A 13,781-nucleotide genomic window follows, 5' to 3' on the forward strand; every position below is an offset into this window, starting at 1 on the left:
TGTTAATTAAAAGGCCAACAATATCTGACCCCATTTGGTTCCTTACCATTGACTTTCAGGGCATGGAGAAACAAAAGACCTGCAATTATTCTCCTAAGCCTTGTGGTATAATTCAAAAGGAGAGGAAACATCTACATTATTATTTATAATAAAAAGTGGAAACTTTTCTATTCTAACAACAATATTAAGCCCAACTAGAAATCCTCATGTTTATATGATACTCATTTTAGTCAACACGCAGAAGGAAAAACTGATTCCTGTTTTACGGCACCTTTACCATGAAACATGTTTTTAAATAACCACACTAACTGAATGTATTAGTCTGTTCTCATGATGTTAATAAAGATATTCCTGAGACTGGGTAATTTATAAAGAAAACAGATTTAATGGACTCACAGTTTCACATCGATGGGGAGGCCTAACAATCATGGCAGAAAGTAAAAGAGGAGCAAAGTCATGTCTTACGTGGTGGCAGGCAAGAGAGCATGTGCAGGGGAACTGTCCTTCATAAAATCATCAAATCTTGACTATGAAAATAGCATGGGAAAAATTCACACCCAAGATTAAGTTACCTCCTGGTGGGTCCCTACCACTATGGGAGCTACAATTCAAGAAGAGATTTGCCTGGGGACACAGCAAAATCATATCACTGAAAATATCGATTGATATTTCTTGTGTGTATATTTTTGTTGTTGATGTTTCTTCCAGAGCCCTGGATGAAACTTGGCATCAATGTAGCCATTAACATGCATTAATCCTACATGATCTCTTTTGCAGCTTTCTTTTGTTGTTCAATTGGTAGAGGAGAGGTTCCTGATTTACAAGCTTCATTTTAGGGAGGGTAAAACTTAAAAGCCAAAATTTCATCAGCTAACATGCTTAGAGTATGGAGCCTAAAGGACCTGTCAATGAAGGGGGTTATTTGTTGTATATCTGTGGTTTTAGACAATCAAGGGGGTTGTTTTTTTCATTCACCTGGAATATGTATTTAAAGTTAAGTGATCTACCTGAGAGCTGAGTTCTCAAGAACAGCACTCATCTTTGATACTATGCATGGCTCTCTCCAAGTTGATGAGCTACCATCATTTTGCTCTGTACAATCAGGAGGCAAAACCCAGTGATTTAGGTGTGCAGGATTCCTAAAATATTAATTTTAATTTGCTACAAAAAATAGCAGGGTTTCTGGTGTCTGAAAACTTTTGAAAAATCACACCATTAGAATATTGTTAAGATCACTCTTTATTTGCACTTAGGAAGATAACTTTGTCAGGAAAATTTTCTTTCTTCCTTTGTTCCTTCCTTCCTGCCTTCCTTCCTTCCGTCCTTCCTTCCTTCCTTCCTTCCTTCCTTCCTTCCTTCCTTCCTTCCTTCCTTCCTTTCTTCCTTCCTCCCTCCTTCCCTCCTTCCCTTCCCTCCCACCTTCCCTCTCCCTGCTCCATCACATAATATAGCTATAATGTGCTGCCTTTTCCTCTCCTCCAGTGTTATTGATAGGAAAAACTGGCCAGGTACTGATGAATAAAGAAAAAGACAGATTTATAGTGAGATCTGATTGTCACAGATCAGGTGCCTTATGAAAACAGGTCATTTTCTTCTTCAAACAATAACTTTCTGAGCTCAGAATTTCATGACAATAAGCCCATATGCTTCTTAAGTCTCATTTATATAAAATGTGATTTAGACGTCAGAACACTGTAACCACCCAACAGACTCATCTTCACTACACAGATAGAGCTGATTAGTCAAAATAGAAGAATTGCAATAAAGAGTTTAATTCCTACAGAGCTGGCTAAATAAGTGATTGGAGTTTTATTATTACCTAAATCAGCCTTCCCCAAAATTTAGAGGCTTGAGTTTTTCAAGGATAGTTTGGCATTTAGGGGCTAGGGAATGAGTGCTGCTGGATTGGTTGGGATGCAATTATAGGGTTTTGGAAAACAACCCTGGTGCACTAAATCACCCTCTACATGGGGATACAGAGATGTTAATGGTCCCAGTGGGACCAATCAATTGTCACAAATAAAAGCCTGAAAAGGCATCTCAAAAGGCCAATCTGTACTATTCTTACCACCTGAGTAATAACAATTCAATGTGAGATTTGGGTGGGGACACAGCCAAATCATATCACTGAAAGTATCTACTGATATTTCTTGTGTGTATATTTTTGTGGTTGTTGTTCCTTCCAGAGCCCTGGATGAAATTTGGTAACAATGTATCCATTAACATGCATTAATTCTACATGATCTCTTTTGCATCTTTCTTTTGTTATTCAATTGAAAGAGGAGAGGTTGCTGATTTACAAGCTTCATTTTAGGGAGAGTAAAACTTAAAAGCCAAAATTTCATCAGCTAACATGCTTAGAGTATGGAGCCTAAAGGACCTGTCAGTGAAAGGTCCTGTCACATGAAATTTACCTACATAATAAACCTACAGTTGTACCCCCAAACCTAAAATAAAAGGTTTTTAAAGGCCAATTTTAGTTTCTAGTGATTTGGGAAGTTGCAGATCTTGTCACCTATGGAATTGTGTCTGGAGTTGGTTCCTTCTGGTGGGTTCATCGTCTCACTGACTTCAGGAACCAAGTTTCCACTCGGGAAGTCCACCTGGCTTCACATACCAATAGAAGGTGTCTCCTCTAAACCGGACACCCCAAATGATGTTGGGAGTTGGGTGATGACCGCTCTACCTACTTCCTGCTGGATAGGGGCAAAGAAGTGGCCCTGCAATTGTAATGTCCTTCAGAGGGGAACTCTCTAGCCCAGTCTGAGAGCCACAAGGTCGATTCAGGGGTCCTCAGTAGAAGTTGTGAGTTGAGCTCATTTGGGGTTCCATTTGTAAGACCATCTGTAGCTTGATGGCCTCGATCCTGGAGGAAACAAATTTGACAAGGAGATTAAAAATACAGGTCCCAAATGCAAGTAATAGCAAGATGGCTGTCACAGGACCTAGAAAGGGGAGAAGCCATGTCACTCAACTTCAGATGTTGGTATAAGAGTTTGAGAGGCATTGTCTGATTTCACAAGTCTTTTCCTGTAAACACTGGGTGGCATCTCATATTATCCCTGACTGGTTAATATAAAAACAACACTCTTCCCCTAAGAAGGTGCAGAGTCCTCCTTTCTCAGCAATGAGGAAGTCTAGGCCTCAGTAGTTTTGGAGAGTCACTGCTGCCAAAGAGTCTACTTGGGAGTGCAGTGTAAGGCAAGATTTCGCTATTTCTTGCAAACTGTCTGAGAAATCCTTTTAGAGTGTGTGGTAGGTAGTAGGATAATGGAGTAGATAAACTGGCTATTCTGTTTCCTGTATCAGTGGCCATTCCTAACACTATAAGTAGGGTTATTAGTTGCACGGCCCTGCACTGACGAACTTGAACTTTAAGGGGCACTGATAGGGTCTGATTTCCTGGGGAAATGTCAGTGTTGGGACTTAGGAAGACTAAGTTCCAGGTGCCTGTCCAGGTGGGGAGGCAGACGTAGGTTCAAGTTCCACATAAGAAGAACATGCCTTGGCTGGGTAGACAGAACTGGTTGTATATGTTAAAAAGGCTTGTGAGTTTATTGTTTTCGTTTTGCCATACTCCTAGAGTACTTGCCAAGGTACCTCCAGAGAATAGCTGAAAAGGAGTGTTGGGAGAAAACTGAGTGGCTCCCTGTGTTCTATTTTCCCATTGGAGAAAAAACCATTTTGTATCTACTAGGAACCATTCAAGACAGTGATAGAAAGAGGGAATGAGAAGGCTTTCATTAGTGGTGGGGATGCTGCTGCAAGGGGTCCAGGGATGAATGGTCATGCAGGGAGAATGTTTGCCATTACAAAACCCAGACTGTTAAGCAGGTAGGAGGTGATAATTTTTGGAGGCCCTGAGAAGCAGACAAGCCATCTGAATGGAGCTGTATGGGTGACTCACAAGTTGCTATGATCAGTTGGTGGTTGAAGTTGTAGAGTATTATTACACTGATGGCATTGTAGGTTCCCCAGGGGCAGGCCTGATAACAGATTGCACTGGATGCATAAAGGGGCTTGAAAAGTTAAGATGGTATTCATGGTTACAGGGCCATATATGGGCTTTTCGTTGCTAGTGTAATAGGTGAAAGTGGAAATGTAAGAGCGTAAAAGCTGGATTCCATGTCCTGTTAGGGTATTCTTGGTAAGCTTTGTGATAACCCAAATCTAGGAATTATTTCATGAATTAGGACTTTAACCATTTCCTGAGCATTCTCTGTCTTGCAGGGGAAGGTTTCTATGCAATTTCTAAAGATATCAGCACAGACCAACAAGTATTGAAATCCCTTTAACTTAGGCATAGGCATGAACTCTAACTGCCAGTCCTGCCCGGGATAGTGCCCTATTCTTTCTTCTCCCAGAGCGGCCTTATGATGGACCATGGGGTTTTTTCTTTGGCACACATCACAGGCTTTGACTACTTGTCAGATGGTCTGGAGGAGACATGTCCCTGTAAATAGGGATTTGGCTATTTGATGAGTGTTCTCAATAGACATATGGAGAGTTTGATGGAGGCTTTTAAGTATTTTCCACTGGCTAGCTTCAGGTATGAGTACCTTTCCCTCTTCTGTCATTAACCACCCCTAGCATAGAAAACTATACCCCCATGAAATTTTCCATTCTGTTTCATTTGGGGAATACTGGGGCTTAATCTCTTGGAGAGGGTTGTTCCATACCAAGGGTCCTTCCACAGGTACTTCTAATGGGAGGTTCCACCTGGTAGCAATTTTGGCCTCAGCGTCTGCCTGACAGTTTCTACCTTTTCTCCTTCATCTTTTTAATGGCTTTGGCAGCACAAGACTGCCACCCCTTTGGTTTTTGCACTGTGTGCAATAACTCCATGATTTCCTTGTGGTATTTAATGGGGGTTCCCCCAGAAGTTAGGAACTCCCTTTTTCTTCATATTGTAGCATTGGCTTGTAGGGTTAGATAAGCATAGTTGCTACCTATATACACATTTATTATTTTTGCTTTTCCCATTTCTAAGGCTCAGGTAAGCACCAGTAGTTCTGCTAACTGGGTGCTGATCCCTGGGTGAAGAGGGTTACTTTTCAAATACTGTTACATCACTATGGCATAACCTGCCCATTCATCTCCCATTCTCCACAAATGAACTTCCATCGCTGTATAGGTTAAGGTCAGGATTAGCTAAGGGGACTTCTTAGAGATCCTCTTGGGTGACACAGTCTGGGCTACAATTTGTTGGCAGTCATGCTAGATTGGTTCTCCATGCTATGGGAGAAAAGTCACAGGGTTGAGGGCTGCACATGTGCATACTTGAAGCAAAGTCTCAAGGAGTAGCACCTGGTATCTAAGCAGGTAGTTTTAATGGCTTTGGCAGCACAAGACTGCCACCCCTTTGGTTTTTGCACTGTGTGCAATAACTCCATGATTTCCTTGTGGTATTTAATGGGGGTTCCCCCAGAAGTTAGGAGGTTATCTGATAGCCATAAACTTCCTTTGGCACCTAGTATGCCATTTACATCATGAGTAGTCCAGACAGTGAGATCCTTTCCTTGTATTATTTTGATAGCCTCTGATAATAAGATGGCCACCACTGCAACTACCCACTAACAGTGAGGCCAGCCTTTTGCTACTACATAAATTTCCTTACTTAGGTATGCTGCTGGTTGTGGGGACACTTAATGCGTCTGAATAAGGACTCCAAGAGCTATTTCCACTCTTTCTGTGATTTATAAAAATAATTTTTTTCATGTAGGAAGGCTTAAGGCTACAGCTTGTACTAGGGCCTGCTTTAAGGTTTTGAAGACTGTTTCTGCCTCTGGTTTCCATTCCACTAGATGAGTATTTGCCCTCTGGGTGTCCTTGATTAAAGTATAGAGTGGCCTGGCCATCTCGCTGTATCCAGGGATCCATAGTTGGCAAAAGCTGGTGATCCCTAGGAACCGCTGCAACTGTTTAAATTTCTTAGGGCAAAGGATAAGCCAGTATGGGCTGCATTTATTCTTTGCTGCGGGTTCCTCTGGTTAAGATTAGGCCTAGATATTTGAATTGTTGTAGGCAGAGATGGCCTTCAATTAGATGCCTTTTACCATTGATTAGCTAGAAAGTTCAAGAGATCTATAGTAGACTGCTGGCATGTGGCTTCCAAACTGGTAGCCAAAAGTAAATCATCCACATTCTCAAGGACCAGTGTACCTGGACTTGAGAAGTGACCTAGATCTGGGATAGCACCTGACCAAACAGATGAGGGCTATCCCTAAATGCTTGAGGCAAGACCATCCATGTAAGTTGGGATGTGTGGTCTGTGGGATCCTCAAAGGTAAAGAGAAACTAGGAGTTAGAGTGCAGGGGAATGGAGAAGAAGGCATCCTTGAGGTACAGAACAGTGAACAATTCTTCTTCCTCTGTTGAGCGTGTAGAGGTATAGGGCTTGGCAACACCTGGATATAGATGAATTTCTGCCTCATTGCTGAATCTAAGATCTTGCACTAGTCTCCACTAACAATTCAGTTTTTGTAGTCCTAGAATTGGAGTGTTGTAGAGACTGCTGCATTTTCTTACTAAGCCTTGAGATTTTAGATGTCTAACAATATCCTATAATTGTTTGTGAGCTTCAGACCTTAAGGGATATTGCCTTTGATAAGGAAAATTGGTGGGGTCTTTCAGCCTGATTTGGACAGGGCCAACATTTTTTGCCTTTCCGAACTGTCCTTGCAATGCCCGGACTTCAGGGTTGATTCCCTCCTCAAGCAGTGGACAACAGATAAGTGACTTGTTCCCCATATTCATATAGATAATAGCTCCAGCTTTGGCTAATATGTCCCTTCCTAATAAGGGTGTGGGACTTTGAGGCATAACAAGAAAGGCATGTGAAAAGAGCAAAGTCTCCCAATTACAACTGAGAAGCTGGGAGAAATGCCTGGTTACAGGCTGCCCCAGGATTCCTCAGATGGTAATGGACCTTCAGAGCAGCCATCTGTGGCAGGATATTAACACTGAGAAGGCCACATCCATGTCCAGAAGGAAGTCAATTTCCTGGTCCTCAATGATTAAATGTACCTGGGGCTCAGTGAGGGTGATAAAATGAGCTGGTGCTTTCCATGGGCACCCTCAGTCCTGCTGTTGGATCATCTGGTTGGGGACTGCTGGTCCTGAGAACCTTTGTCCTCTGGGGCAGTGTGCTTTCCACTGATGACCTTGGAATAGTGGGCATGGCCAAGGGGGTGACTTGTTTCTCACTGGACAATCTTTTCTAAGGTGTCCTTGAAAACCACACTAATAACAACCCCTACCAGGTAATTGGTCTGCTCCATTTTATGTCCTCTCTGAAGCATCAAGGTTTGTTTGACTAAGGGCCATGACTGTGGCCTTTCGCTGATCTCACTTTTCCTTTTGGGCTTGTTCCTCTTGGTCTCTATTATAGAACACCAAGGTTGCCAGGTTTAATAATGCCTCCAGATTTTGTTCGGGGCCCAGGGCTCACTTTTGGAGCTTTATCCTGATATCTGCAGCTGATTGGATAATAAACTTATGTGTTAGGATCAATTGACCCTCAAGGGAGTTGGTTGACAGGGGAATATATTTTCTTAAGGCCTCTTGTAGCTGCTCAAGGAAGGCAGTAGGATTATTTTCCTTTCCCTGAGTTATGGTGGACATCATTGATTAATTCATGGGCTTTTTCCTATTCTCATTAGTCCTTCTAGAACACAGGTCAACAGATGTTTGTGACTCCAGTCCCCACAATCTGAGCCTAGATCCCAGTGGGGATCCATATGGGGTACGGCTTGCTGACCAGTAGGGAATTTGTCCCTTTCTTCGGCTGTTATTCTATCATTTACTTAACTAAAATACCAGATCTCCAAACACTCAGGCTGTAGCTAAAGCCACATTATTTTCACTAAAGGCCAGGGTTTGATCTAACAATAGCATGATATCTTTCCAAGTGAAGTCAAAGGTTTGCCCTGGACCCTGTAGGACATCTATATACCTATTCAGGATTATCTGAAAACATCCCCAGGTCTATCTTATCTGCTTTAAATTGGAGAGGGAGAAGGGGACATGTACCTGGGTTCAGCCAAATTCCCCTCCCCTGACAGCTTGAAGGGGACATAAGCCGTAGCCTGGGGGTGTTTGTGGTCCCTTGGAGATTTCTTTGCTTGTTCCCCTTCTGGGTGGGGGAGACTAGAGGAGGCTTATTACTGATAGGAAAGGGAGCTGTATAGATGATAGGATATGAAGCTAAACTGAGAGGTCCTTCTGTGGAATGTAAATTTCAAGCTTTGCCCAGTTGTGGATTATCCTTCAATGAAAAGAAAGCTTAGACATAAGATATTTCACTCCATTTGCCTTCTCTCTTACAGGTCAAAGGACAGTATGGCATTCTAATTTATACTTCCCCCAGGTGGTCATTTTTCCCATCAGAGAGAGAATATTGAGGCCAGGCCACAGTGCAGAAAAAAAAATAAGCCACTTCTTTTTCGGTGTTTGCAGATCAAATTGTTCCCAATGGCTTAGGATGCATTTCAAGGGTGAGCTTGTTGATGCCTGAGCGATTCCCATCTGAAAGAAAAAAAACAAATGTGGTTTTGGTTTGCCTTTTTTGCTTGCCCAAGAACCTGCAACAGCCCCTGGACCCTGATGTTCCGAATAGTTGTGCTTGCCAAAGCAGCAGCAGAAACACTAGTTTTCCTACTAGATCATCAGGAGGACCAATAAATGTCGGATTTAGTAGCCCTTACCAACACATTCTTGAAAATCTGCACCCTTGCCTTTCCTCTTAGACCACAAAGAGGACTGAGAAAAATCAGATTTAGTGGCCCTTAGTGATGCATCCTTAAAAATCTGTAAGAGTCCTAAGCATTCTCCTGTTAGTATTGGGACCTTACCCTTGTCCTATAAAGATGATTTGCATCAAAATGGAGTGGAGGGCCATACCCTGAGGGAGTGAAGGGATCTCCAGGGTTGGAAGAGTGACACCTTTTGTCCTCACTTCTCATCATATGAATAGGAAGGATATAATTTCTGAGGCTCCCCTTATCCTAGCTTCAGGAATAGCCTTTGTTAGGCCTGCCAGTCTGAGGAGGGTTGATAAATTCCAGATCATCCCCCTCCCAACAAAGCTTCAGGTGAAAACTATGTTTTTCTGATAGGGGAGCCTGGGTACCTAAAGAGGGAACAGAGTCCCACAGTTTATACCAGAAATCATTTATAGGAGAAACTAGAAGATCACCAGGGACAGCGAGTTGTTTTTAGACACAGGGCTACCTTCAGAGAAGAGAGGCAGTAGGAAAGGTTGTCTTATAGGCGTTAGGACCCAGAAGGCAAGGGTCACGATAGATAGGATAGATGGGCGAGTCTCGCTTGTGCAACATAACTTTGAAAGTTCTACTCATGGCTGCAGGGTCAACCAACTTTTTGTTGGGACCCTGGAGCTGAATGACTTTCCCCTCTGTCAACCCTTGGCTCAGCCAAGAAATGCAGGAAAAGTGGAAGCTGGTTCCAGGCAAATCAATGCTCCCAACTCCAAAGATTCAGCGGTTGTTAGACAGCCCTTTCCCAGAAAGCCTGACACCTGAGTCTTTAGTCCAGCAGCCATGCTAGTTGCTTATAACTGGTCAACAGGTGCCTGGTATTTAGTCCCCGAATTCTAAAGAAAAATAGGACAGAATAGCAACTGAAAAGGGTCCAAGGGTACTCACCACATGGCAATAGCCTGGATGAGCCACTAGATGTGTCCAGAGTTGGTTCCTGCCGGTGGGTTCGTGGTCTTGCTTATTTCATGAATGAAGCTGCTGACCTTCACTGTGAGTGTTACAGCTCTTAAAGGTGGCATGGATTCAAAGAGTGAGCAGCAGCAAGATTTACTGTGAAGGGTGAAAGAACAAAGCTTCCGCAGAATGGAAGAGGACCCTAGTGGGTTGCCACTGCTGGCTGAGTTGGCCAACTTTTATTTTCTTATTTGTCCCATCCCATGTTGTCTGTCTGTCCTATCAGAATGCCCTTTTTACAATCCTCCTTGTGATTGACTACTTTTAGATTCCTGCTGTTTGGTACATTTTATAGAGTGCAGATTTGTGCATTTTACAGAGTGCTGATTGGTGCATTTTATAATCCTCTTGCTAGCTACAGAGTGCTGATTGGTGTTTTTACAGAGCATTTATTGGTGCATTTTACAATCCCCTTACTAACTACAGAGCGCTGATTGGTGCATTTTACAATCTTAGCTAAAGAGTGCTTATTGGTGTGCTTTACAATTCTCTTGTAGGACAGAAAAGTTCTCCAAGTCCCCACTCGACCCAGGATGTCCACCTAGGTTCACCTTTCAGATAATGTTTGTTAATCATTTAACTAAGCCAACATCTTAGCAGAATTCAGGCATCTGTCATTTTTCTAACCTGCTGGTCTTTCATTAGTTTTACAAAGGTGGTTTAGTTTTAAGAAGGGCTATTATCATTTAAACTATAAGTTCAATTTCTCCCAAAGTTAGCTTGGTCTACGCTCAGCAATGATCATTGCTGTATGGTGGTGAAAGACAAGATGGTGTTGGTTAGGTCAGATCTCTTTCACTGTCATAATTTTCTCACAGTTACAAGTTTTGCAAAGGTGGTTTCAAGATGAAAGGAGTATACTCTTGTAAAGAGCGTAAAATTATTTCAGTCATTCTGTACCTGAAACAGGCACTCCCCCTTTTTGATAGTTTAAATTTAAAAAGAAAATTAATAATCCCTGGATGTTGCAGTAAATGAAAATTCCAATGCAGAAACTATGAAAACACATGCTTCAAAACACCACATTCTTTTGTTAAACTTCAGAGATGCAAGCATTGCCATTTCCCTTGGCGAGCTTACAGAATATTTGGAGGAAATTCTGAACCTCAAAGATCAATCCATTCAGTAGGATGCTGTTTGAAGAACTAAGATTTTTGAACACAAGGGATATTCATTAGCCTGCTATTGGAAAGGTTACAACAACTCTTGTTTTGTGAGGGAGGAAGGGATTGTGGTGGAAGAAAGGCCAGTGATTCACAGCATGTTGGAAATCTTCACGCTCCTCTGCAGAAACAAAATAAGCCAACAGATCGTTCTGCAGAATTGAGAAAGAGAGAACAGTGAGTTAAGAAAAGATGTGCTGAAGACAGAATCGTTCTGTTAGAAAATTACTCGTGCCTTAAAAATTAATTACCTCTCTCTTTAATAGGGGAAGAAAGCATTGCCCTGTGGTATTAGAGGGCACCCACACTGACATTATTCATCATTGTCATATGTACCCTGAATGAAAGGATTTTTTTCTCCCAGGCAAAGCCTGATGCTCTTTATGAACAAACCGTGTCAAAGATTTAGTGATGGAGACAGGTGTTGCAGAACATTTTTGGCATGAAGCACTAATTAGTAATCACTAATTAAATGGTGGGGGGCTTGTGTAATGTCTGAACATACCCACTAATCACAGCTAATCTCACATCAAGTTTCTCTGAAATTTAAAGAAATCATATTGGTAGGATGTGTCTTAAGTAAGACCAACCTCACAGTTGCAATACTGCCTCTCCTTGAAGCTGCAGGCAATGGTGACTCCTGATTTAGGCTTGGAATTTATTGTCATTGTAGGAAAAAAAAATCTTATGACTTTCTTTGAAGCCTGGCCATTTCCTCCTTTCCAGCTCAGAGCATTTTTCCAATTGTTCACGAAACCTAATGGAAGAAAACCTGGTTAACTCTACTGGTATGCAGCCTCATCCTCTACTCTTTTTGTTTTAAAAGTAGAAGCCAACATTCAGTCTCTCATTGGAATGCTGTCAACTTTGGTTAGGAATATGCTTTGAAGTAGTTGGCTTGGATTTACGTTATTTTAGGGCTTAAAGCAGTCTGTCATCATTACAAACAAGCCCCTCCCTTATGTGACACTGTTGTTCATAAAAGGCATCAGACTTTTCTCAGGAGAAATGCTCAACTAAGGACATGAAAATGGTAAAAAACAACAATGCAAGAAACCTTCCCCAAATACTCAACTATAATATTTGTCCCTTACATACAATTTCTTTTTTTGAAGATCTATGTCATTAACCCATTTGAAGGGATATTTAGTACGTAATTTATCGTAGGAGTCTGTTGTGTTTAAAGAAAAATGTGCACACAAATGGTACCTTGAACCTAGTAAAATTTACAATGACTTCTGGGATTGCTTCATGTTATTAATATTTTAGATTCATTTTGTCTTCTATTAGCCACATATATACCCAAAGATGACAAAGTATCATAATGTCAACTTAACAATAATCATTGTTTATGTAATTATTTCTGCCACAAAAATTTTTCTGTAGTTTTTTCTTTAATTTCCTGTAACTTCCGCTAGCATTCTAGATTCATTTTTCCTTCTACATTAGCCACATATATACCCAAAGATGACATGGTATCATAAGGTGAATGTAAACAATAATCATTATTTGTATAATTATTTCTGCCACAAAAATTGTTCTCCAGGTTTTTCTCTAATTTCCTATAATTTCCACTAACATTTTAGATTTATTTTGCCTTCTACATTAGCCATATATACCTAAAGATGACACGGTATCATAATGTCAACCTAAACAATAACTATTATCTATGTAATTATTTCCGCCACAAAAAATTTTCTACAGTTTTTCCTCTAATTTGTGGGGGAGAGTGTTGTGGAGAGACAGAATGAAGAAGGCAAGCTATGAGATAACTTTTCAAATGGTGGGGATGTGTACGCAATTTTTTTTGACCAACAAAAATGTCCTGTGTTCTTCTGTAGGGTTTTTAAGTACCGGTGACCAGGCAGCAAAAGGCAACTATGGGCTCCTGGATCAGATTCAAGCACTGCGGTGGATTGAGGAGAATGTCGGAGCCTTTGGCGGGGACCCCAAGAGAGTGACTATCTTTGGCTCGGGGGCTGGGGCCTCCTGTGTCAGCCTGTTGACCCTGTCCCACTACTCAGAAGGTAATAATGGTGTCCCCGGGGTGGGTGGGCAAATGCCCTGAACCAAGAAATGAATAGTCAGAGTTCATAGCTGAGATTCATGTCCAGGTTGCCAGAAGTCACTGTGGAAATTGCAACAGAAAATGCCCAAAAGACAAAATGAACCCATCTTCATATATTTTAACTCAGCTTTTTTTCCATTTGCTCTGTCACTCAGGCTGGAGTGCAGAGGCATGATCATAGCTCATTGCAGCCTCCAACTCCTGAGCTTAAGCCTTCTCCAATCTCAACCTGCTGAATACCTGGGACTAATGGTTAAATTTTTATTTTTATTTTTATTTTTATAGAGAAGGGGTCTTGCTATGTTTGCTCAGGCTGGTCTCAAACTCCTAGCCTCAAGTGATCCTCCTCCCTTGGCCTCTCAGACTGCTGAGGTGACAGAATTGAGCCACCATGCTTGGTCAGCAATATCTCCTCATTTAAGTGTGTGACAATTAGGTGTCGGTTACAATGATAGGAAAAAAATAACTGCTTTAGAAGGGTGGACATTATTGTTTCTTTTGACATTCTCACTGTATTTGAACATTTGAAATTTTATTAACTTCTAGCTACAATTTGGTAAGAGTAATATGGAAGAGAGACAGTACGTCAATAAGGAAGAGAAATAGTATGTCAATATTGCAGATTTATAGATTTTTAATCAACTGGGCTTTTAACCACATGTTTTTTTAAAAGACACTTCTCTAATTCACATTAATTCTTTAAATCTTCTGGAAACATTAGGAACATGGCTGGTGCATTCATAGAGAAGTAGATTCTACCCATAGGAATAGTGTCTCTCTCCCTGACTCTGTCTCCCTCCCTCTCTCTCTTCCCCT

General features: G+C 41.5%; 1 protein-coding gene across 11 annotated transcripts in view; it reads left to right on the forward strand.

Annotated features, from left to right (window-relative positions):
- The window catches only part of NLGN4Y (neuroligin 4 Y-linked), a 323,530-nt gene that overhangs the window by 289,988 nt on the left and 19,761 nt on the right, over positions 1-13,781 (forward strand). For all 11 annotated transcript variants that reach the window (XM_055377278.2, XM_055377284.2, XM_063703361.1 and 8 more), the window contains one exon: positions 12,739-12,924. In XM_055377278.2, the coding sequence (XP_055233253.1) occupies positions 12,739-12,924 (186 nt within the window). The remainder of the gene's footprint in view (positions 1-12,738; positions 12,925-13,781) is intronic.

This window comes from Gorilla gorilla, chromosome Y (assembly GCF_029281585.2).
Source record: "Gorilla gorilla gorilla isolate KB3781 chromosome Y, NHGRI_mGorGor1-v2.1_pri, whole genome shotgun sequence".
Lineage (NCBI taxonomy): Eukaryota > Metazoa > Chordata > Mammalia > Primates > Hominidae > Gorilla > Gorilla gorilla.